The 24,385-nt window shown below is 47.4% G+C and overlaps 1 protein-coding gene across 2 annotated transcripts in view; it reads left to right on the forward strand.

Moving 5' to 3' along the window:
- Positions 1 to 24,385, forward strand: part of plekhh1 (pleckstrin homology domain containing, family H (with MyTH4 domain) member 1) — a 130,323-nt gene that overhangs the window by 11,098 nt on the left and 94,840 nt on the right. Inside the window, exons 2-3 of one of the 2 annotated variants that reach the window (XM_052020199.1) lie at positions 1,843 to 2,016; positions 23,437 to 23,499. In XM_052020199.1, the coding sequence (XP_051876159.1) occupies positions 1,891 to 2,016; positions 23,437 to 23,499 (189 nt within the window). In that variant the 5' untranslated portion in view covers positions 1,843 to 1,890. Of the gene's footprint in view, positions 1 to 1,842; positions 2,017 to 23,436; positions 23,500 to 24,385 lie in introns of those variants that run through there. The other variant, XM_052020207.1, reaches the window with a different exon arrangement.

Here is a 24,385-nt window from a genome sequence, read left to right on the forward strand (position 1 = left end):
GTGCACAGTAAGAGGTGATTGGATGTGAGAGAAGAATGATTCCTGCTTCGTATCTGCCTGGAATTGATGGGGCGTATCACAGGCACTGAGAGTTTTCAACCAGGAAATTTGTGCTGCTCAAACATTGAGGATAATTAGTCCAGGAGATGCCAGCCATGTTGTCTTCGGAGATGGGCTCGTCTCAGCTTCCTGAGCTTCAGTTGCTATTGCCTCTCAGCCACTGAGCTGCTCCCCTGACTCTACCAGGCAGTGTTTGATTATCCAGCCTTGTCTTAATGTGCCTGTCATGCAGAAAGACACTCGGCCCATTGTGCACTGATTATTTCCAATTAACATGGTTTGTGAGCATGGAGTGTGGGACAATAGGTGGAAATGATTGGGTAAGTCAGGGCCTTGAGTTCCAGGCCTATATATAGAAAGTTCTATCTCATTCAGTCTATCTGTTTGACAACATCTTTTTGCCAATTTCTTTCTAATTTCCAAAGAGACCCTTATCCCCGAGACCAGTTTGCATAGTGCCACAAGGGGCAAATTGAAACTATATATTACTTGTCGACGTTTTCACTTTGGCTGCGAATGGGTGAGAGCAAAAGAGGTTAGGGGTTCAAGTCCAACCTGGTGGAGGAGGTGGGTTAACATGAGATCCAGCTTCAGACCAAAAATGAGGGAATTCTGTACTGTCTGAGATTTTCGACTGAAATGTGAAACTAAGGCTCCATCAGCTATGTCGGAGACATGTTAAAGACCCTATTGGACCATTTTGTGGATATGAGTCCTCCCCAATGTCTATTTCTTCAGTCCTGATGCAGGGTCTCAACCTGAAACGTTGACAATTCCCACCCCCCCTCCCCCCATGGCCTTCAGTGGTATGTTGTTTGCTCCTGCCCTGTATTTATCCTGTAAGCTATATCATGTGAAATTGGTGATTAATTTATTATTGTCGTATGTACTGAGATACAGTGAAAAGCTTTTGTTTGCATGCCATCCAGACACATCATTCGATACGCTGAGGTAGTACAAAAGGAAAACTAAAACAATGCAGAATATAGCATTACAGTTACAGAGAAAGTGCAGTGCAGGTAGACAATAAGGTGCAAGGGCCACAACGAGGTAGATTGAGAGATCAAGACTTCATTTTTATCGTACAAGAGTCTGTTCAAGAGTCTTATAACAGTGGAATTGAAGCCATCCTTGAGCCTAGGGTATGTGTTTTCAAGCTTTTGTATCTTCTGCCCAATGGAAGGGAGAAGGAGAGAGAATGACTGGGGTGGGAGGGGGTCTTTGATTATGTTGGCTGATTTCCCAAGGCAGTGGGAAGTATAGACAGAGTCAATGGAGGGGACACTGGTTTTCATGATAGACTGGGCTGTGCTAATAACTCTGCAATTTCTTACAGTCTTGGACAGAGCAGTTGCCATCCAGATAGGATGGTTTCTATGGTGCATCTGTTTTAACAAAAAAAGAAGAAAAAATTGGTGAGGGTCACTGGGGAATATGCCAAATTTCCTTAGCCTTCTGAAGGAGTAGAGGCATTCTCTTTAACATGATCACCTCGCTGTTTGTGGAACGTTGCTGTGTTCCAATTGGCTGTTTTATCTTCCAGCCTTGCAACAGTATCTAATGTTCTACATTGCTATAAAAGTGCTATGAGGAAATGTTCTGTGGTGGTAGAAACTGATGGGGAAACGCAAGTTATGTTCTCCAGGAAAGGCAAACTCCTGTTTTTTGGGTGCCTTAGTTTGTTGGCTAAGATGATCGAGTCTTGTCTTTGTGCTTCTATCATTCAGAAATGTACCTGCCCCCTTGTGCACTGATTATTTCCAATATTGTCTGTGCTTACAGGGTCAGAGGACCACGAAGCCTTTCCGTTGCCGGTGAGAGCCGGTCACCATGGCAATGGTGGCAGAGAACGGCAATGGCGGCTCCAGTTGGCAGAAGCGGTGCGTGGCGCTGGAGTCCCAGCTCTATAGGTTCCGGCTGCAGGCAGGCAAGATCCGAGAACTCCTGGCTGAAAAGGTGAGTGGGACAGACATGGGGATGAAGAGCAGGAGTAGGCCACCAGGTCCCTCGAGTCTGCTCCTTCCCCAATCACTGAGTTCATGGCTGATCTGACTGTAACCTTAACTCTACATTTTCGTCGTCTCCTGATTACCTTTTACCCCTTTGCTTTATCAGAAAATATATCTGCCTCTGCCTTAAAAATAGTCAAAGACTCCTGTGGACCCTCACCAAGGTCTGCACTAGACAGCAAGAAGCTGCGGAGAGTTGTGGGCACAGCTCAGCACATCACAGAAACCAGCCTGCCCTCCATAGACTCTGTCTTCACTTCTCGCTGCCTCGGTAAAGCAGCCAGCGTAATCAAGGACCCCATCCACCCTGGTCATTCTTTCTTCTCTCCCCTCCCATCAGGCAAAAGATACAAGAGCCTGAAAGCACGTACCACCAGGCTCAAGGACAGCTTTCATCCCGCTGTTATAAGGTCGCCTAGCATGATAAGATGGACGCTTGACCTCGCAATCTACCTCGTCATGGTCTTGCACTTTATTGTCTGCCTGCACCTTCTCTGTAACTGTGACACTTTATTCTGCATTCTGTTATCGTTTTCCCTTGTACTATCTCAATGCACTGATGTGACGAAATGATCTGGATGGATGGCATGCAAAACAAAGTTTTTCACTGTACCTCGGTACATGTGACAATAATAAACCAATTACCAATTCTTCAACCATATTCTGAGGAAGAGGGTTCCAAAGATTTATGGCCCTCAGAGAAAGATTTTGCCCCATCTCTCTCTTGAGCCCGTTTTCTAAAGCAGTGGGGAACCATTCTGTTCCAGTAATGAGTCTGTGTGCATTTGAATTATCCAGCAATATAAATCTTAAATTACTCCCGGTCAGCCTGGTTTTCACTGAGGAGAATTAGGTTGGGGGTGGTGGGGGGGAGGAATGTAGAATCCTCGGGCAATCTACTGGAGGTGTTGAGAATTTGATAAAATGGGAAACGAGGGATGTGGGCAGGATCGGGTACACAATCCTGAAATTAGGGCTAAGCTATTCAGGAGGGGAATTGGAGAGCAGCAGCTTGTACAAGAAGTAAGTTGGAAATCTGGAACCCTCTCCGCAACAAGGCAGCAGTGACGCTCGGAGGTCTCGAGGCCAAGGTGGATAGATTCTTGTAGGGCAAATGTATCCGTAAATGGGGTTATAGTACGGAGCAGACATGACCTAATTGAGAGCATGCTAGCTCTGAATGGCTGACTCCCCAATATTCCTATGGTAAAGTCAGACATAAAGTGCCAAGCAAGTTGGACCCTCTTGATTCTGAGTGAGAGGCCAACAGGAGAGCATTGGAATAGTTGAATCTAAAGGTAATGCCTGAATGAGGATCTCCAGAAATGAGGTAGGGTATAAAAGTAATGGACCCCTGTGGGATAGAACTCTTGGCAATGTACAACAAAATAGGATTGATGGGCTTCATGAGGTACAACGGGATCTGACCAAGCTCCTGCGGGCTGTATGGGACTAAGTCAGCTCCTTTGAATGAAATGGATCCCTGGAGGACTCGTCCATGAACTTGCTCATTTGGTCCGAGGATATGCAGTGCAATGATTATGCAAGTATTAACGAGTTCTTAGTTTTTTTTAACTAAGTGGTGATTTGATAAAAGCCATGGCAGAAGCCACCTTTAATTCTTAGTGATAATATTGTTGTGAATTTGACTGCATTGTGGGCTGGTAGAGAGAGAGATCTGAGTTTGTGCAGCTGAGGGTTCAGGAGAGCTGCAGTTCTCACTGTCTGTAAAACTACCATATTAATGTAGATTTGGGTCTCTTCCAGTTCAGCTGAAAGTCTGGTTGACAGGCCAGTTGTGTGGTTGGATGTTACAGTGCCTGATCATGTTACATTTTAACTTCTTTTTGTTAAAACTGTATGTGTGTCAGAGGTCAGGCTGTGCTGTGTGTGTGTGTGTTTGTGTGTGTGTGTGTGTGTGTGTGTGTGTAGGGTAAGGTTTCATTCCAAACCTCTGGCACCTGTCTTCTTTAATAGCTGTATATGAAACCTACAGTATTAGAGAGGCCATTCAACCGTGCTGGTCAGGTGTCAGCTGTGGATCAGAGTCTGAGTCCCACTCCAGAATAAAAATATTCTCAGAATGTGGGCAAGGTCAGAGTTTATTGCTTATCTCTGTTCTCCTTGAGAAAACTTTGTGAGACTTTTCCTTGAGCTGGTGAAGGACCTTGCATAGTTCAAAGACCCTGTGACAATGAAGGACTGGCGATATATTTCTGAGTCAGGATGGTGTGCACCTTGGGCACCTCTGACCCCTCCTGCCTGCTTCTCTTGCCCTGGGTGATGGAGGTGGTGGGATTGGAAAGCACCGTTTGGGGTGGGGGTGGGACAGTGGTGCAGCTGGTCGAGCTACTGCCTCGCAGTTCCAGCGACCCGGGTTCGATCCTGACCTCGCACTGTATGTGTGGAGTTTGCACGTTCTCTCTGTGACCGCGTGGGTTTCCTCTGGGAGTTCCGGTTTCCTCCCGCCTCCCAAAGGTGTGCAGATTATGTTAATTGGGCACTGTAAATTGCCTCTTTTGTGAAGGTGAGTGGTGGAATCTGGGGGGAGTGTTGGAAAAATAAAATGGGATTGGTGTAAATGGGTGTTTGATGGTCAGCATGGACTCAGTTGGCTGAAGGGCCTGTTTCCATGCTGTAAGATTCTGACTTGCAGTGCATTTTGTAGATAGTGTTCTCCTGTAACTATCACAGCCCTGTGGGGTGAGGAGTTAAAAGTGCATGTTTGGATTAGTGCCTGAGGTAGAATTATGGAGGACGTCGTACATTCTAATGGGTCAGTGCAGTTCAGGAGAAGCATCTTCATGGAGGCTGTACTTGGTGGGTCAGGCAGCATCTGTGGAGGCAAAAGGTGTAAGTCGACATTTCAGGTCAAGACCTTGCATCAGCACTGAGAGGGAAGAGGAAAGATTGCCAGTATATAGCAGTAAGATAAGATTTCTTTCTTAGTCACATATACATCGAAACACACATTGAACTGCATCTTTGCGTAGAATATTCTGGGGGCAGCCCGCAAGTGTCGCCACGCTTCCGGCGCCAACATAACATGCTCACAACTTCCTAACCTGTACGTCTTTGGAATGTGGGAGGAAACTGGAGCACCCGGAGGAAACCCACACTGACACAGGTACAAAGGGAAGGGTGAGATAGAGGGTGGTAGGTAATGGATGGAACCAGATGGGGAGGGGATGATGAGAAGATGGAACCAGGTGGGGGACAGATGACAGGAGGAATGAACAGAGGGAGAACAGAATTGGTTGGAGGGGTGAGAGTGTGTTTGGGGGGGAAAGCACTGGAGGTGTGGGTTACCTGAAACTGGAAAATAGAGTTCCGTATTCCAGGCAGGATATGAGGTGTTCTTCCAGTTTGCGATTGACCTCTCCATAGCAATGGTGAAGGCCAAGAGCAGACAGGTCGGTGTGGGAGTGGGAAGGAGAGTTAGAATAATGTGCAACCAGAAGCTTGCAGCTTTTGCTTCCATGGGTGCTGCTTGACCTGACCCGAGTTTTTCTAGCATTCTGTTTTTTGTTTGGTGACATTGAACTGAATCCCGCCTGCACTCTCAGCTTGACTTGAAAGATCCACCAATCTGAGGAAAAGGACGTCCCTCCCTGGTGTGTTGACCAGCATTCATCCACCCCTCCACCGATCCGCAATGTGCAGGATGTCTGTTCATTGGTTCATGGCTGATTGTGGGACCTTGCTGTGCACAAATTCCATGGGGGTTAAATTGAACTGCGCTGGTATGTTCATTGAAAATTGATGTAACCCAGAGGAGGTCACACATGACAAGTTTTCAGGTGGAGGCAGGTCAGCTGAATGAGCACTCCCTGTCAGCAGTACCCTGCCTCGCCACTCCATATGCACCAGGGAGAGATGTGACCACATTGTGTGTGGGGTGAGGGGGCGGTGTTGGGGGAGAAATCTTGCATCTTGGACCTTGTTGTTCTGGGACCACCTGTCATTGAGCACTCCCTGACAAACAGGATCCTAAGGACACAACACCAACCTGACAGATGAGCTGCATCGTGTTTCCCTCTAGCCTTGGACGGCCTGTCTCCATTCCTGCACCAAAACAACCATGCCAATCAACAACCCTCCCAATCTACAGCCTGCCCCCTTAAACCTCTCATCTCTGCCCCATGACCCTACAATCCACCAATCTCCTCCAAACCAAATATTCATCCCAACTTCCATTCCCAATTCTCCCCTCGCCCTCCTCCCATACTGCACCCCTCCCCTACCTCCCCCAAACATCTGCTCCCAATTCAGCTGCCAGGACATCTCCTCTTCCCAACCCCAAATATCGGGTCCTGAATTTATTTTTTTGCTACTCTTCCCACAGTCCACCTGTTCCCCTCAGTGCTCCCACCCTGCCCCACTCCAGAAGATTCTGGCTGAGTGACACCAATGTCAGTAAGCACCAGATCTGTGGCCTCCCTTTTTCCTCCTCCACCACCCCCTCCCCCCTGAAGATTAGCCACAGACCCAATTGGCCTTGGGACAGGAAGGATGGGCAGGGCATTTCCAACCAAACCTGTGCTCATTCCACTGCATTCCCACTCCCATTTGGGGACATTGGCGAGTCGCTTGCTGCACCCCCTTCCCCCCTCTTCCAAATCAAGCCCATGTTCAGACGTCAGTCAGCAGCTGTGAAGACCTCCAGGCCTGCCAGAGATTGTGAGAGGCACCACGTAAAACGAGAATCCTATTTTCCTTCCTCATGTGGCCTGATCATGTCCGCCCTTGGTCAGGATTGAACTGGTGAGCTGGCGTCGGCAAGCTCCCCCGCTGGGCCATTACTGACTCTTCCCGAGCATTCAAGCAGGGTCTGAAGTCGCTACTCCCTTTTTCTCAGCTTGTAATCACTAGCTCCTGATTGATACCAGCAGTCCCCATTCTATAATTAGAAAGAACAGAACATGCCAAAGGAAATGTGGGGAAGGAACAAAGCTGGTGCCTACCCTCAGACACTGGGTTATTAAGTTAGTGGTTTCACAGTGAGGAGACTGTGCCTTCAGACCTGGTCTCCACTTCTAGAACAGGCTCACTGCCAGTGTGGTGACAGATCCTTTTTGACTGAAGCCTTTTGTTGTTTCTTTTGAAGAATAACTTGCTGTTCATTGAAGCGTAGGATGCCAGTTCAGGAGAATGGCATAATACCTTACCCCTATTTTTCCCACGGCTGGGGCTTCCTTTTGAGCATCAAATAACCAGGGCTGGAGGCAGGTACAACCATCCTTGCTAGAGAAACAAAGGACTGCAGGTGCTGGAATCTGGATGAAAAACACGATGATGTTGGAGGAACTCAGCAGCATCCGTGGAGAAAAGCAGGCGGTCAACGTTTCGGGTCAGGACCCTTCTTCGGGACTGAAGATGGGAAAGGGAAATATATAGGAGGGAAAAGTGGAGTAGTGATAGGTAGACAAAAGAGGGGAGGTGGGGTGGGCACAGGGTGGTGATAGGTAGATGCAGGTAAGAGATGGTGATAGCCAGGTGCGGGGGAGGAGGGGAGAGCAGATCCACTGGGGGATGGGTCAAAGGTAAGGAGAGAGGAAAAAAAGGAGGCTAGGAATGAGAAGAAGCATGGTGGGGGGTGGGGGTTGTGGGGATTACCTAAAGTGGGAGAATTCAATGTTCATGCCGTTAGGCTGCAAGGTTCCAAGACGGAAAATGAGGTGCTGTTCCTTCAGTTTGCGCTTGGAATTCTCCTGGCAGTGGAGGAGGCCGAGGACCGTCATATCTATGATGGAGTGGGAGGGGGAGTTGAAGTGACTGGCAACAGGAAGATGCAGGCTATTCCATTCTGTTTTTGTTTATTTCCTGGCCTGGTTGCTAATAAGCGCTCAAGGTTTGGAGCAACGCACAAGGTTTGGAGCAACACACAAGATGCTGGAGGAATCTGGCGAACCTGTGATCTGTCTCGAAGACCAATATCAGAACATCCTTCAAGAGGACGAATGCTTGCAAGGCGTCAGGCCCCGACGGTGTACCTGGCTGAGTACTGAAAACCTGTGCCGACCAACTGGCTGGAGTGTTCAAGGACATCTTCAACCTCTCACTGCTGTGGTCTGAGGTTCCCACCTGCTTCAAAAAGGCAGCAGTCATACCAGTGCCCAAGAAGGGCAGGTGAGCTGTCTCAACTTCAGCAAGACCATGGAATTGATTGTGGACTTCAGGAAGGGGAAGTTGGGAGAACACACACCAGCCCTCACTGAGGGGTCAGCGGTGGAAAAGGTGAGCAGCTTCAAGTTCCTAGGTGTCAAGATCTCGGAGGATCTATCCTGGGCCCAACACATTGATGCAATGATGAAGAAGGCACGCCAGTGGCCCTGCTTTGTTTGGAGTTTGAGGAGATTTGGTATGTCACCAAAGACGCTTACAAATTTCTGTAGATCTACGATGGAGAGCATTCGGTCTGATTGCATCACTGCCTGGTATGGAGGCTCCACTGCACAGGATTGCAAGAGGCTGCAGAGGGTTGTAGACTCAGCCGGCTCCATCATGGGCACAGCCTTCCCCACCATTGAGGACATCTTCAAGAGGTGGTACCTCAAGAAGGTGGCATCCATCACCAAGGACCCTCACCATCTAGGACGTGCCCTCTTCTGGTTACAACCATTGGGAAGGAGGTACAGGAGCCTGAAGACCCACACTCAATGATTTAGGAACAGCTTCTTCGCCTCTGCCATCAGATTTCTGAACGGTCCATGAACCCATGAACACTACCTTGTTATTCCTTTTTTTTGCACTATTTATTTTGTAGTTTACAGTAATTTTTATGTCTTTGCACTGTACTGCTGCCACAAAACAACAAATTTCACGTCATATAAGACAGTGATAATAAATCTGATTCTGATTCTAAACTCAGCGGGTCAGGCAGCATTTGTGAAGGGAAATGGACAGTCAACATTTCTGGTGAAGACCCTCAACCCAGACCCGAAACGTCGACTGTTTATTTCTCCAAGCCCCACCGCCACCTGCCCCCCCCTCCCCCCACACCCCCAACGGATGCTGCTTGACCTGCTGAGTTCCTCCAGCATCTTGTGTGTTGCTCCAGATTCCAGCACCTGCAGTCTCTTGTGTCTACAGAAGGTTGGATACCAGATCGGACACAGTTCGAGTTTAGTGTGGCATTAATCTCCCTCTTTTGCATCCTATTAAGTGTGGCCAGGTCAGATGTAGGGTAGATCAGATTCAACGATGAAGCTTTTGATGGACTTTGCTATGTGCACAAGTTGGCTGCATTAGAAGAAAGACTGCACTGTCCATCTTAGTGTCCTGAGGTGCTGAAAGAATAAATGCAAGGGGCCTCCTCCTTCTTGACCTTGCCTGGTCTTTACCAGGTTATGAATACCTGACTTATAAACACCCAGTACATATGAGTATTTGGGAGACCGGCCAGATGGACTTGTCTGCTGCAGGCATCTTCTGATGGGTAGGAACGCAGCATTTCCGCATGCCTTCTCTCCCTCCTTCCCCTCCCCCCACACATCAAGCCGCAGCAATCGGGCTGGGTCGAGCTGAGCAGACTCACTCACTGAGTCAGTGAGGCCGGCTGGCGGCCACCCTTTCCACGCCTGCACGCTCTCCTGTCACAGCTGTTTCTGTGATCCTCTCCCACACACTGTTCCCGCTCATTTCCCACTTGCAAACAGTTCTCAGGAATGGAACCCTGCTGTAACCTGGAGACTGCCTATATGTGCTTTCAGAGGTGAGCAGTTCCACCTCTAGGAGGCCTGAGTCTTTGGAATTCCTTGCCACAAAGTACTGTGGGGGCCAGAATAGTGTGTATTAAAGGGTGAGATGGGTTTCTAATCAGTCAGGGGATCAAGGTTTATGATGAAAGGGGATTTGAGGTATGTTGAATCAGACGTGATCCTATTGAATGGTGGAACAAGCTCAAGGGCTTGATGGACTCCTGCTGTGCCTGCTTCCTATATGAGTCACAGCACAGAAATAGGCCCTTTGGCTCACCACATCCATGTTGACCATCAATTACCCATCTACACTAATCCAATTTGCCAGCACTTGGTCCATAGCCTTCTATTCTTTGGCAACTTGAGTGCTCATTCTAGATAGTTAAATGTTGTGAGGGTCTCTGCCCCATCCACCCACTCAGGCAGGGCATTCCAGATTCTAACCACGATCTGGGTGAAAAAAATTCTTCCTCAGATCCCCTCTGGACCTCTTACCCCTTACCCCTAAACATATTCCCTCTAGTTTTAGATACTTCTACTGTGGAGGAAGGTTTCTTCCTATCTACCCTATCTATGCACCTCAGAATTTTTAATACCTCTCTCAGGTCCCCCCTCAGCCTCCTCTGCTCCAAGGAAAACAAGCCCAGTCTCTCCTCAGAACTGAAGCACGCTCCTCTTATGGTGGTGTGCATCCCAGAACTGAATTTCTGTTATTGGTGGCACCCACCAGCTGCCTCCCACTCTTGGTTGATGCGGATTCCCGGTGTCGACCTCTGTTGTAGTTTATGCCCCAGACCACTTTCTTTCCCTTGTACCTGTGCTCCCTATGAACTGTGACTTGTGCAGAAGGCGATCTGAGGTCAGTCATAGGGTGGACAATTAATCCCTTGCACTCTCCTCTCTTTTATCCTGATACCTGAACCCCTCCGTCATCTCGCCCTTTCCTGTATCAGTAATCTCCTCATCCCTTACAGCTCCCTAAGTTTCCTGCACTCCCTCTGTTCTGGGCTCCTACCTTCCACCCCCACTGGCTGTACCTCCATCTCTCTTGGTTCTTGGATCTGTAATTCTTTCCACAAACCTCCCTTCCTCTAAGACACTCCTTAAAACCTGTCTCTTGATCAAACTTTATAGTCCCCTGACCCATATATGGTTAGTATCAAATTTTCTTTGATACTGTTCCTGCAGGGCATGTTTAAGATGTTTTACACATTAAAGGTGCTTATAACTGGCTCTATTGTTTCAACATACATTGAGGCCATATTACCACTTCCAACAAATACCCTTGGCTGCTCTGACAGGCAGCTAACTGTCTGACTGTGGTTATAAACTGTAGACAATAACAATCCAAGATCCATCCATTTTTTCCTTCCTCTAATGTGTTGGCTGCAAGTTGTAATGATAACAAAGTTCTTTACTAATGGTACCAATTGGTCACTATTAATTAATCTACAGCAGACATGGAACAATAGTCATCAGCACAGAAACAGGCCCTTCAGCCCACCATATCCATGCTGACCATCAAGTACCCATCTATACTAATCCCATTTACCAGCGCTTAGTCTGTAGCCTTCTATGACTTGGCGATTTGAGTGCCTTGCAGGAAAGGAGGCTGCTTGTTTTTGAACCAGCCATTGTATTATTTATACTCCACACACCCACCCTGCCAATGGCCCAGCAGGTGTTACCTTTCCAAGTTTTTTTATCTATTTCCCATTAGGAAGTTACTACTGATCTGCTCCCAGTTTACTTTCAGGCAGGTTATAGTGACCCGCTACATTACAAGGATGTCCCCTTCTCTCCCCTTGCCTCTCTGCCCTGTGTTTACCAATCCCCAGTAGCCATAGCTACCCACCCCCCCCCCCATCAACTCCTTCACACCCTTCCCAATTCTGGACACTTCTTGATTTCTCCTGAACCACCTCTGCAATGAAATGGGAAACATCCCAGCCTTTTCCGTGTCTCCAAGATCCCTCGTGCATGGTGAGAGCCTGTGGAAAGCCCCACCAATGTCGGAAAACTTTGGGAATTGTGGATGAAGCTTCCAAGCTGAAATTACACAGAAACAAAAGCAAACACAGTAGATTACAATAATTTGTCCAAGTCACAATGCTATTTTGGAATAGTAATCATTACGTGGGACCAGTAGACGTCGCCAGTGTACACCAAGCCTCTGTGATTGAGGGTTTCACAGAATGTTCTGCCAACATCTATAGCTGTCTGCCAGAGCGGAGATGTATTAAGGGGTCATTACAACCACAGCACTGCCCACCGCCCCCCCCCCCCCCCCACCCCGCCTTGCTGTCGTGCAGAAGGTCACATTTCAATTCCTGGGAAGCCTGTGGAAGTGGCAGGAGGAGAATGATCTTGGAGAGCAGAACAATGCACCCTTTGTGCTTACGGGCACTCAGTGATGCAAGGGTTAACCCTGTGTGGGTTGGAGTGCGCGGAAGTGGCCTCTTGTATTGAGGAAGGAACAGTATCTATCCAGAGCTCAACTCCACTTTGACAAAGGGAGTCCTTTGGAATTAAGTAAAACTGGCAATGGCAAATAGGTTTCAAAGGCACACGTAGCCTTGGTTATAAGGGGGCCAGCAGGGGCAACCTCTGTGTAAAAGGTACAAGCATGGGCGCACTTGTCTATAAAATGTGTGTATTTAACATACTCCTCCCAAAGTGGTCAAATTCCAGTTCCTGGCTCTCAAGCCTCCCTGCGGGGGCCATTGCGTAGGCATGAATGGATGGCAAAGCAGCAGAGAGTCTCGCGATCCATCTGACCCAGGATCCTGTTGATTACATCATTGAATTCTTTTTCTGGGACATTCTCAGGGGTTCAAGGGTGACTTGCTTCGATTCTAGTTCTGTAGCTTCTGAGGTGACTGGTGAGGTCAATGTGGGACCTGTAGATCTTATCACAGATGGGGCAGGAGGTGCCTGATGGGGTGGGAGGGCAAGTAGTTTGTGAAGAGCTGCAGTTCTTCCGCCACTACCCAGCCTCTGTGTTCTCCCGATGCATGGCCTTGAGGTTCTCAATATCATCCGTAAATCTTTGAATGGTCCTGGGCCAGAGACCCGGAAGCCAGTGTCAAGTTTGCTTTTTTTTAATTAGATAAGGTATCTTTATTAGTCACATGTACATCGGAACACACAGTGAAATACATCTTTTGTGTAGAGTGTTCTGGGGACAGCCCACAAGTGTCACCACGCTTCTGGCGTCAACATAGCATGCCCACAATTTTCTAACCCGTACATCTTTGGAATGTGGAAGGAAACCGGAGCACCCGGAGGAAACCCATGCAGACACGGGGAGAACGTGCAAATTCCTTATAGACAGCAGCAGGAATTGAACCTGGGCTGCTGGCGCTGCAAAGCGTTACACTAACTGCTACACTACTGTGCCTGAAGAGGCTTTGAACACGTTCTTCAGTCTTCTCCTCTGTCCACCTGGGAACCCCTTCTCACGGTGGAGCTTGGAGTACCATGTCCGTTTCAGGAGCCTGGTTTCAGCTATGCGAGTGTCAGTGCTGAATACGGTGAAAGTGACTGCGTCTCGGAGGACTGTGGTCTTTAGCACTGCCATGACACCACAGGACAAAGGCCCACGCAGCAGGAGCTCGGGACAGTGCAGTTTGTAGGTAATAATCGGGTATCCCTGCACCCTCCTATGGTGTCCATGTGCTGCTTTGCCTCCCTTGCGCTAAGAGTCATTGTACAGGACTTTGTTACGATCACACTTAGCTAGTTACTAGCCTCCCACCTTCTAACTTGCATAAGATAGCTTGCATCTCGATTTCCTTCAAGTGTCATTATGGTCCATCCTCCAAGCCTCATTGTGGTCCATCCTTCCTGCTCTCTATTGAGATCTTGTTTTCAAGACCATCACGGCCTTGCGTCCACCTGCCTACCAACTGATCCCTGCAATCTGGCAATTCTTCAGGATGCTGTGGGCCCTACAAACCACCCACACCTCCATTTCTTGCCTCTTGCCCATTCATCACTCCATCCCTGATGGCTGTGCTTTTACCGATCTTGGCCTGAACCTCTGGAATTTCCACCTTAAACAAATCCTCCTCAGATCTTTAAACAAGCTGGAAAGAGTGCAGAGGAGATTTATGTTAGTGGGACTAGAACTGAGTTATGGAGAGAGGTTCAGCAGGTTGGCACTTTTTTCCATTGGGGTGCAGGAGAATGAGGGGTGATCCTATAGAGGTATATAAGATTATGAGGGCTTAGATAGGGTGAATGTGCACAGTCTTTTCCCCAGTGTTGGGGAATCAAGAACTAGAGGGCATAGGTTTAAGGTGAGAGGGGAGAGATCTAATAAGAAATTGAGGGGCAACTTTTTCAGCCAGAGGGTGGTCAATTTTTGGAATGAGTTGCCAGAGGAAGTGGTTGAGGCAGGTACATTAACAACATTTAAAAGGCACTTGGACAGTACATGGATAGGAAAGGTTTAGCAGGATATGGGCCAAATGCAGGCAAATGGGAGCGGCTTAGGTGGGAATCTTGGCTAGCATGGACCAGTTGGGCCAAAGAGCCTGTTTCTATGCGCTCTGACTCCATATCCAACCCTTCCTCCTCCTTTAAGATGATTCTTAAAAGTTAATTCCTTTGGTCAATGGTCTCAATACCTCTTCCTTTGACGTCAATAATTTTTTTTATTACGTAGCTATAAAGCACCTTGGATATTTTAATACATTAGTGATGTAATTTAAATACAAATTGTTGTAAGTATCAAAGGGTGCATATGTTTGTTTAGAAAGAAACCAACAGACCAATGAGTGATCAGTGTTGGGCACCAGTTAGTAGGAAGGAGAAAAGTGCTGAAAGATACTAGAATTATAGAGTAGTGATAAAGGCAAACTTCCATTATCCTAATGCAGATGGCATAGTAACGACGTGAAGGAAAAGAGAATGAGAATAAAATATTCTATTTGGAATAGAGTTCTGAGTTTGGAATCCTGAATTCCAAATTTAGAGATGAGAAGAGAAAATCTGTTTCTCTAAATTTGGAATTTTGGAAAACCAAATTCCTAAAATCTCAGTTTACCAGCTTAATGTAGAAGGAAGTGGTGCTGAAAGCAGAACAAGATTGAGCAGGAGAGCACTTGAGGAAGGATGGTCATAAAATAGCTGCAAGAAAGCTGAGAGAATAGACCTGCATAAAATTAATGAGATGGCAGAGCGATAATTTCAGAGATCAGGCCCAGGTAGGTTTGGTTGGTTGGCAAAACAGTAATTGAGTAATGGGCTTTGAGGACATTATCATGAGGATAAAAGAAAGGTTTCCAGAATTAGTTGACTGATGTTATCTGATTTGAAAGGAGGCAGAAAAAGGAAGATTGTAAAAGGAAGTTGGTCCTCCCAGCTGCCTTGCTTTTACCCTGTTTCACACTTTTTTTTATTTGTGCTATTTTCTTCTCCTAATGTGCCTTACTATGACCTGCCAGTATTTCATTCTGGTGTCCGCCCCCCTGCCAGACTGAAAACAAGACTCTAGGAGCGGTTTGAAAAAAATGTAACGGAGAGAGAATGGGAATGGATTTGGAGCTAACTGAAAAGGAAACGTAAAAGGTTTTATAACATGGAGATAGTGAAAGGGTGTGCAGAGGTGAAGTAGGGCTGGTTAGGAACTAAGGAGGCAAGGGGGCATGACTGGGACTTCCCAGCTGTCCAACCAGAGGAGAGAAAGCTGCCAATGAAGCAGTAATGGAAAAGGCAGCATCAATAAGGGAGAAGATAAAAATTGCATTCAGCAGAAAACTCTCCTGACCTTTACCAGGGTGCATCCTGGGTAATGGAGGGAGTAAATGTGTCAGGACCAGCTGAGAAGATGATAAAAAGGTAAATACTCCCAGAGATTTAATTTATTTTTAAGCATTAAGCACCTGGAAACTGGCTTTGTTTCATCTGGATTGAAATGTGATGAAGAGCATTCTCGGGTCATTTGGTGAATTTGACCGGGTACTTCCTGCCCTTGGTGTCGCCCCCCCCCCCCCCCCCCCCCCCACCACCCCCACTCTGGATGCAGTTCTTACTTTGGGCTCACATGATATTGGAGCATTGCAGAGGGATTTTGAACTGCCCTGTCCCAGAAGTACCCACCAGTGCCCTAATTATTCTTTCCTTCCCCCTGCCCCCCCCCCGCCGATCTGGTGGACTCCAGGTTTTCTTTACCTCTCCCTCCCTCCCATTTCAAGTGATGTTTTCAACAGAGGGCCAATGCTTTAAATAATCTTTAGCTCCCTCTTGCTCAAAGTCAAGTTTATTATCATATGCACGAGTACATGTATGCACAGATGCAATGAAAAACTTACTTGCAGCAGCATCCCAGGTACATAGCATCAGATAAGCAGTATGCGCAAGAGAAGCACAAATTAAACATAAATTATGCACACTTTTTACAAGAAAGAACACGATTAGAACAAAACAAAAGTCCATTTTAGTGTAAAGTGGTCATAGTGTTGCCAAACTGTAGTGATTAGGGTTTTGATGGTTGGTTCAAGAATCGAATGGTTGAAGGGAAGTAGCTGTTCTTGAACCTGGTGGCGTGGGACTTCAGGCTTCTGTACCTCCTGCCTGCTGGTAGTTGTGAGAAGATGGCATGGCCCGGATGGTGGGAATCTTTGATGGATGTTGCCTTCTTGAGGCAGCGCCTCTTTATACTCATTTATCCCGCCCCTTCAGGTTCCTGGCTAGTGCTCTGCCAGCTTTACAAAGAGAGCCACAAGATTGGGTCTAAAGGCAAAAAGACTGCAGATGATGAATCTGATAGGAAAGGAAGGTGGAGCATGGAGTCTTTCATTCACTCTTGTTTACTGAACCTCTCGCCTGTCCTCTTAAAACCTCCTCAGCCTGTCCACCTTTCTCCCCCTTCTAAGATGTGCTTTAAAACCTATCCTTTGGCCAAGTTTTTCCAAGCTCATCAGATGCTGCTTGACCTGCTGAGACCTTCCAGCATTTTCTGTTTCTATTATATTAATCGAAGTTGTTGTGGCTCGATAGGCAATCAGCTCCACTCTTTTGAGAGGATCAGGCACTGGGCAATGTTACTGGACTTCAGTGAGAGGAACAGCGAATAATTCCCAAAGTGCAGGGAGGAAAGGGGGATGGATATAAAAGAAGAGTTTGGAATCCTTGAAAGCATTAGAAGAAATGTCTTAGCTCTGTGGCTCCTTTAAGGAACAATGTGATTTAGCGATGGGCAGTCAGGGGGATTTACAACGCCAATTTGTTTCACTCAGTGAGCACTGTCCCAAGAAGGGAGCCTAATTTATCTCCAGTCACGTGAGCCAGTGACCTGTCACATCTGCTCAACACAATACTAACCCTAACCCTGATTTTTGTTTTGCTTTCCAGAGTTCCTCATGACATAGAATGAGGCTATTTGGTCTGTCAAGTCTATGCCAGCTCACAGGACAATCCCATTCCCCGCTAATTTTTCCTGAAGCCTATTCTTCCCATTTTCTCAGCAACTCCCACCTACACACTAGGGGCAATTTACAGCGGTCAATTAAACTACCAACCCTCCCATCTCAGGGATATGGGAGGAAACCTGCTTGTTAATTATCCTGGTGTCAAACTTGTGTGTTTAAAATCTGCTGAAGAACCTTGAGAATTTTACTGTGTCAAAGATGTTATATAAGTGCAAGCTGTTGTTGCTCATTAAAGGGTCCTTTTAAAGACCATCTTCTCTTAGGAATGAGGAGGCAGCAGTGAGGGAAATCGGGAGCAAAAGCATAGGAGAGGCAGTGCTGGAATCAAATTGTTATCCAAGTGGCAGGAGCATCAAAAAGGAAGAAGTGTATTAGAGAGGCTTGTAGGGAGGGAATTTTACTGCATGGGCCTTAGCAGCTTAAGCCGTGGCCACTAGTGGCGAGTGATGAAATGGAGTGGAAGGGAGACCAGACTTGGATAAATTGGTTGGATTATAGGGGCTTTGGAGAAGAGGGACTGAGGTCGTGAAGATTTTGGCATTAAAGTAATACTAAAGAGTTTTGAGACATCGATTTATCATGTAACACTTTATTTTTCAGTGTCATGTGAATGAAAATACAGCAACAGCCATTTCTGGGTCACCTCCCCCATTAGAAATTCCTTACCTTGTATCCTCCTGGCTGACACCCCTCAACATTGCTCCGAACCCACCCAAGAGCCAGGACTTGCCCATCTCCCCCAACCCTTTCAAACCATCCCCAAGCCTCCCTTTACCTTCTGAGCTTCGGAACCAGGCCATTGATGAAGACCCCTTCTTCTACCCCCTCTCACCCACCTTCACTTACCTAATAATAATCATTTTCTGCCCCCCCACCACCCACACCGGCCCTCTCCCTCTGACCCCAATCAATCCAGACTCCCATCCCTGTTCCATCGCAAGGTAAGCTTCAATCATCCTCAACAACCCACTGGACACAATCTGGGACAGTGTGCAAATTCAAACCTCAGAAGTTTGCATGCACACCAGAATTTTTAGACTGGTTCTTTTTCAAAAAATTAATGAAATAGTATCAGTTATAAAACTCCTGGAATTGTGGGAAAGAAAGACTTGTTTGCCTGACCCAAGAATGCTGCAGTCAGGTAATGGAGCACCTGGCATGGGAAGGTCGGGTTGCATCAAAGATTCTGCGTGTGTGGGGAGGGGGAAGCAGTGGATCACATTGTGAATCCTTCAAGAGTCACAAGAAAACAGGAGCAGGAGTGGGCCACTCGGCCCCTCAATCCTACCCTACCATTCAGTATGATCATGGCTGATCTACACTGGCCTCAACTCCAGCTCCCCATAGCCCTCAATTCCTGAATCTTTCCAAAAAAAAATTACCTCCTTTCTCTATAAATATCTCTGTTGATCTAGCCTCCAAAACCCTCTGGGGGCAGAGAATTCAAGAATTCTCAGTCCTCTGAGAAGAAATTCCTATGCATGTTGGTTTTAAGTGAACACCCCCGATCTTGTACTTTGTTCCCTCATTCAAGACTCTCCTGCCAGTGGAAACATCTCAACATTGACCCTGTCATACTCCTTCAGGATTTTCTTCCCTGCATGGACTCTGTCTATACTTCTCGCTGCCTTGGTAAAGCAGCCAACATAATCAAAGACTTCCCCCCACCCCGGATATTCTTCCCCCTCCCATCGGGCAGAAGATACAAAAGCCTGAAAGCACGTAGCACCAGTCTCAGTGACAGCTTCTATCCCGCTGTTACAAGACTATTGAATGGTCCCCTTGTACAATAAGATGGACTCTTGACCTCACAATCTACCTCATCATGGCCTTGCACCTTATTGTCTGTCTGCACTGCACTTTCTCTGTAACTGTAACATTATATTCTGCATTTTGTTATTGCTTTTCCCTTGTATTACCTCAATGTACTAATGTGATGAAATGATCTGTATGGATGACATGCAAAACAAAGTTTTTCACTGTACCTTGGTACATGGGACAATAAACTAATCTATATTTGCATTTGCTTCAATAAGATCACTCCTCATTCTACTGTAGATCCAATATTTTCAGCCCTTCTTGATAGGACAACCCTCATCCCAGCAATTAGCTTGGTGAATTTTTCCAGACTGCCTTCGTGCCAGTTTATCCTTAGTTAATGGGACCAAAACTCTGCATAGTATTCCAGGCATGGCCTCGCCAGTACAATTGTAACAATCAGCCCCTCCTGTTGCATGGGAAGACCCCAAAAGGCAGGCAGTGAATGAGAGAATAGGATTGCACAGAAAAATACTGGTGTGTGTAGTCTGAGGTGGGGGGGGGGGGGGGGGTGGGGTGCAGGGTTGGTGTGACTCACCAGCTAATGCAGTTTCAGGTCCAGAGATTGTGAGCTGACAGCTGGGTTTTTAATTGAGATGCTTGACTTATCCTTAAAACAGATGGGAAGGTACTTGAGTTTCCCGGGGAAAGGGCTCATGTTCCTAAATCTCCCTGTTTACCATATAATCTCTCCTGCAGCCACCCACAGCTCCAAAGGCTTCAAAGCCCCAGCACAGCAGAGAAACCTGCTTTGTGCCTTTAACAACTTCCTCAGAAGCTGCCTGGGCTCAATAGGAGGTGGGGTGGAGGGGCGAGAGAGCCAGGGGTTGGTTCAAACAAGCTGTTTAATTGCTTAACACACATCTGACAGGTGATAGATGAAACCTGAGCCTCTCGCGCTTTCTCCATCTAGTGTGTGTGTTTTTTCTTTTAAGTGAATCACCGTGAAAGATTTCATATGTTTCCCTTCCACTCTGAACATGTTTAGGATGAAAGCTGGGGCTCCAGTCTACAATTACACACCAGCTGGATGCAGGCAGCTTTGTTACAGCCAGCAGCCATACCCTTGTTATGATCGCTGCTTTAGACTAGTTAGAAGTGCACTTGGGTAGCACCGCTCCCCACCTCAGGTAGCCCAAGGCTCCTGGATCCGACACACAAGATGCTGGAGGAACTCAGTGGGTCAGGCAGCATATCTACAGAGGGAAATGGATGGTCGATGTTTTGGGTCGAGACCCTTCAACTGGACATTGACCCGAAACGTTGACTGTCTATTTCCCTCCATTGATGTTGCCTGGCCCACTGAATTCCTCCAGCATCTTGTGTGTTGCTCCAAATTTCAGCATCTGCAGTCTCTTGTGTGCCCAAGGCTCCTGATGCCCTGCCCGCTTCTCCCCCCTCACCCCCCCACTTGAAGTGTAGTCTATGGCCTTCCCTGTCCCTTTATTACAGAGTGCATCCCCACAAAGAGCAGTTTAAACATTGACTTATTTCTTTAGTTCATTGGTGTTGAATGAGGAATAAATGTTGGCCAGGTCGACGGTTAAAGACTCTCTTATTTTAATATTTTAATGAGAAGCATCATCAATCAAGGTTTGACAATAGCTAGGGATGAGGCCTGTTTTTAAGAGGCACCTGTGATGGAGGTAGAGAACAGTACAGCACAGGAACCGTCCTTTTGGCCTATGATGTTGTGCTGAACTAATTAAACTAGTAATTAAATGCCTAACTAAACTAATCCCTTCTGCCTACACGATATCCATATCCCTCCATTCGCTACATATTCATGTATCTAAGAGCCTCTTAAACACCTATATCATATTTGCCTCCACTACCATCCCTGGCAGCGCATTGCAGGCACCCACCCCCCTCCCCCCCCGCAATTCTGTTTAAAAAGACTTGCCCCGCACATTTCCTTTGAACTTGCCCCCTCTTACCTTAAATGCATGCCCCCTAGTATTAGATATTTTGACCCTGGGGGAAAAGATACTGGCTGTCTATGCTATCTGTGCCTCTCATAATCTTATAAACCCCTCAGCCTCCGCTGCTCCAGAGAAAACAACCAAAGTTTGTCCAACCTCTCCTTATAGCACATTACCAGATGCTGCCTGGATTAGAGGGAAACCTCTTCTGCATCCTCTCCAAAGCCTCCATGCTCTTCCTATAATGGGATGACCAGAATTGAATGCAGTACTCCAGATGCAGCCTAACCAGAGTTTTGTAAAGCTGCAACGTAACATCCTGGCTCTTGAACTCAATGCCTTGACTATTATAGACAAGCATGCCATATGCCTTCTTTACCACCCTAAACTGAGGGAATGGAATTCCAGAGCTTGCCCCAGGAGAGCTCACGGAGCTGGTGCTATGGGATCTTTCTCATCCACCTGAGAGAGCCTGGCTCTAAAGGCCACACCTCCAAGGTTTCAGTGCTCACTTCTCTGGAGAGGCCTTTGACCCTTCTAACGGAGGGCAGAATGTTTAGGAGCTGAGATGTTGCAACAGTGCTGACTGCTAGCAGATGGAATGAGGCAGCACAAACTGAGACCATTCATCCCATTGTGTCTGTGCTGTGCATCAACGTGTTCCTTGCCCACTACATCAGCAATATTATGATTGCAACAGATTCAGGCGTGAGCATTTTCCTTTGGAATGGTGTTGGATGGGTTTCTGGAAGGGGAGCATCGGATTGGTTACTGAGGAGGGGGAGGGGCATTGGCAAAATGGTAACTGGAGGAGAGCAGCATCAGATTGGTTGCTTGGGGAGATGACTGTGTCAGATTGGTTGCTGAGGATGGGGGCAGGGGAACGTCAGATTGGTTGCTGGGGTTGGGAGGGGCGGTGTTGGGTTGGTTGGAGGGGTTGGGGGCGGTCTCGGGTTGGTTGCTGGGGTTGGAGGGGCAGCCTCGGGTCGGTAGCTGGGGTTTGAGTCAGAGTCATACAGCGCAGAAACAGGCTCTTCGGCGCACCAAATCCATGCTAACCTTCAAGCACCCATTTACACTAATCTCTTTTATTAATTATTCTCTTTACATTCCCTTCAACTGTCCCTAAATTCCGTCTTTCAACCCACACACGGGGCAATTTACAGTGACCAATTAACCTATCGACCTGCACATCTTTGGGAGGTGGGGGGATCCCCACAAGGTCACAGAGAGAACGTGCAGCCTCCACATAGACAGTGTCGGAACTCAGGATTGAACCCGGGTTTCTGGAGCCGTGAGGCAGTGGCTCTACCTGCTGTGCCACTGTACCGCCCCTTAAACTCTGGTCTTTTTGTCAGGTGGTGCGAGTCTTCGGGATAACATCCCACTTCACTTTGGGGAGGTTTTGGGAAGGTGGATAAGGAGTTCAAAAGCTGCAGCATAACCCATGTCTGAGCAGTTGCCTGCACTGCAGGCCTCCAGTGCTACTGGCCTCCAGAAATGTGGAGTTTTGATGCAACATTTCCAGGCGGAAGGAGAAGGGTAACGGGGCCCCAAGAATGAAAAGCCTAACCTTTCTTTGTGGGGCCTACCTTCTTGTCCTCCTGGCCCTTCAAAGAAATAACAGCCGTTTCGACCTCGCCAGCTTCTCAGCAAGTCCCGATTCACTTCAGAACCTTCCTCGCTCGGGCCTGGGCTGAAATCACAGCCAAGGTCCAGGAGCTCGATAAATAATACTTGACATGTTTGAAGAAGAGTCTCACCAGGTCTGGCTAGGCATCGTAGCTGCCCGTCCAGAGCCTGGTTGTGGATTACGGTTGGTGGGATCTGTGCAGCTCACAATGAGAACTTACCTGTTCCTAGTGGAGTTACAATGGACCTCTGTGTTTGGTAAGAGAGCTGAGTTAAAGTTGTAGAGTCATAGAGTCGTACAGCATAGAAACAGGCCCTTCGGCCCACCACATCTATGCCAACCTTTTTGCCCATCTACAGTAATCCCATTTTCCCATATTAGGACCGTATCCTAATTCCGTATTAGGATCTAACCTCAGATCCCCTTTAAAACTCCTTCCTTGGTATTGATTTATTGTTGTCAGGTGTACTGAGATACAGTGAAAAGCTTTTTGTTTTGCATGCCACCCAGACAGATCATGCCATACGTAATTACATCGAGGAAGTAGAAGGAAAACAGAATACAGAATATAGGGTTACAGTTACAGAGAACGTGAGGCTAGACAAATAAAGTGCAAATGCTATGATGAGGTAGATTGAGAGAGCAAGAGTTCATCCTTAAACCTATGCTCTCTTGTTCTTGATACCCCTATCATGTGGAAAAGATATTGACTACCATATCTATGCCTCTCATAATCTTGTATACTTGGGCATCTCATTGCCAGGGTAGTCACTTAATGGAAGAGTTACCAAAATGAGTAAAGGGTCTCTCCTTTTGTTACTTGGGGCATTGGTTAATCCTTGCTTTCTGTCCTTGCAGATGCAGGAGTTGGAACAAAGAGTGATTGAGGCAGACCAGCGGGCTGAGACAGCAGAGAAACAGGTACCGTCTATTGTAGCCTTGTACGTCACCCCATATGTCCTGATCTTCTATTGCGAGGTTCCAGAGAACTTGATTGGGTTTCCCTGTGCAACTTCATGCCATCTGGATTTCCATCGTATGATCTCACAGATGTAACCTTAAAGGGGAATTGCTTATTATAACCAGCACTCTTCTGTCCCCTAGAGAGTGCTGCTGCTTAATGAATGGATGCTGGGAAGAGCGTGGGGAAAGGGTGCTACCAGGGGGTCAGTAGGACCTGGACAGACCAGTGAAGACCTATGCCAACAGGAGGCATGTTCTCTGTGATAGGGGCACCAAAACTTTCCAGGACGTTAGCCAGGGTCTCCTGGCAGGGGATTTTCAAGCTGATCTCTGCAAAGAGTAACTCAACATGAGTACTGTCTTTGAGGAGATCTGCAGTTCAGGCAATGCCCAGTTCTGGTCTGTCTTCTCTGGAGTGTGAAAGGGAGGTAAATGGTGTTCTCTCCTTGTGTATGGAGTTAAGTAGCCACCACTTCACTCCCCCATCTCTGTGCGTTGGAATGATCCTGAGGTCCAGAAGCTGAGAGTTACCACCCTTGTGGCAGAGGTCATCCATCAGTGACGACGGAGGCCGCGACTTGAGTCTTGACCCTTCAAAGAGCTCCATTTCAGGGAGAACGGGGGTTGCACACCCTGGCTCTTCGGTGAGTGATAAGGCGTCCTCTTTCAGACCGGCGAGGTTGGAGGTCACACCGGAGTTGGATTTTGTGTGTTGCACTGGTGCTGACATCATCTGGGCGGGTTTTGCACTGAGAGAAGTGCTGGTGCTTTTGAAAGTCCTGCCCCAGAGGCAAAGGGGCCCAGTAATGGGCGAAACATTGCTGTTGTGTTTAACAGCACAGTA

This window comes from Pristis pectinata, chromosome 1 (assembly GCF_009764475.1).
Source record: "Pristis pectinata isolate sPriPec2 chromosome 1, sPriPec2.1.pri, whole genome shotgun sequence".
Taxonomy (NCBI): Eukaryota; Metazoa; Chordata; class Chondrichthyes; order Rhinopristiformes; family Pristidae; genus Pristis; species Pristis pectinata.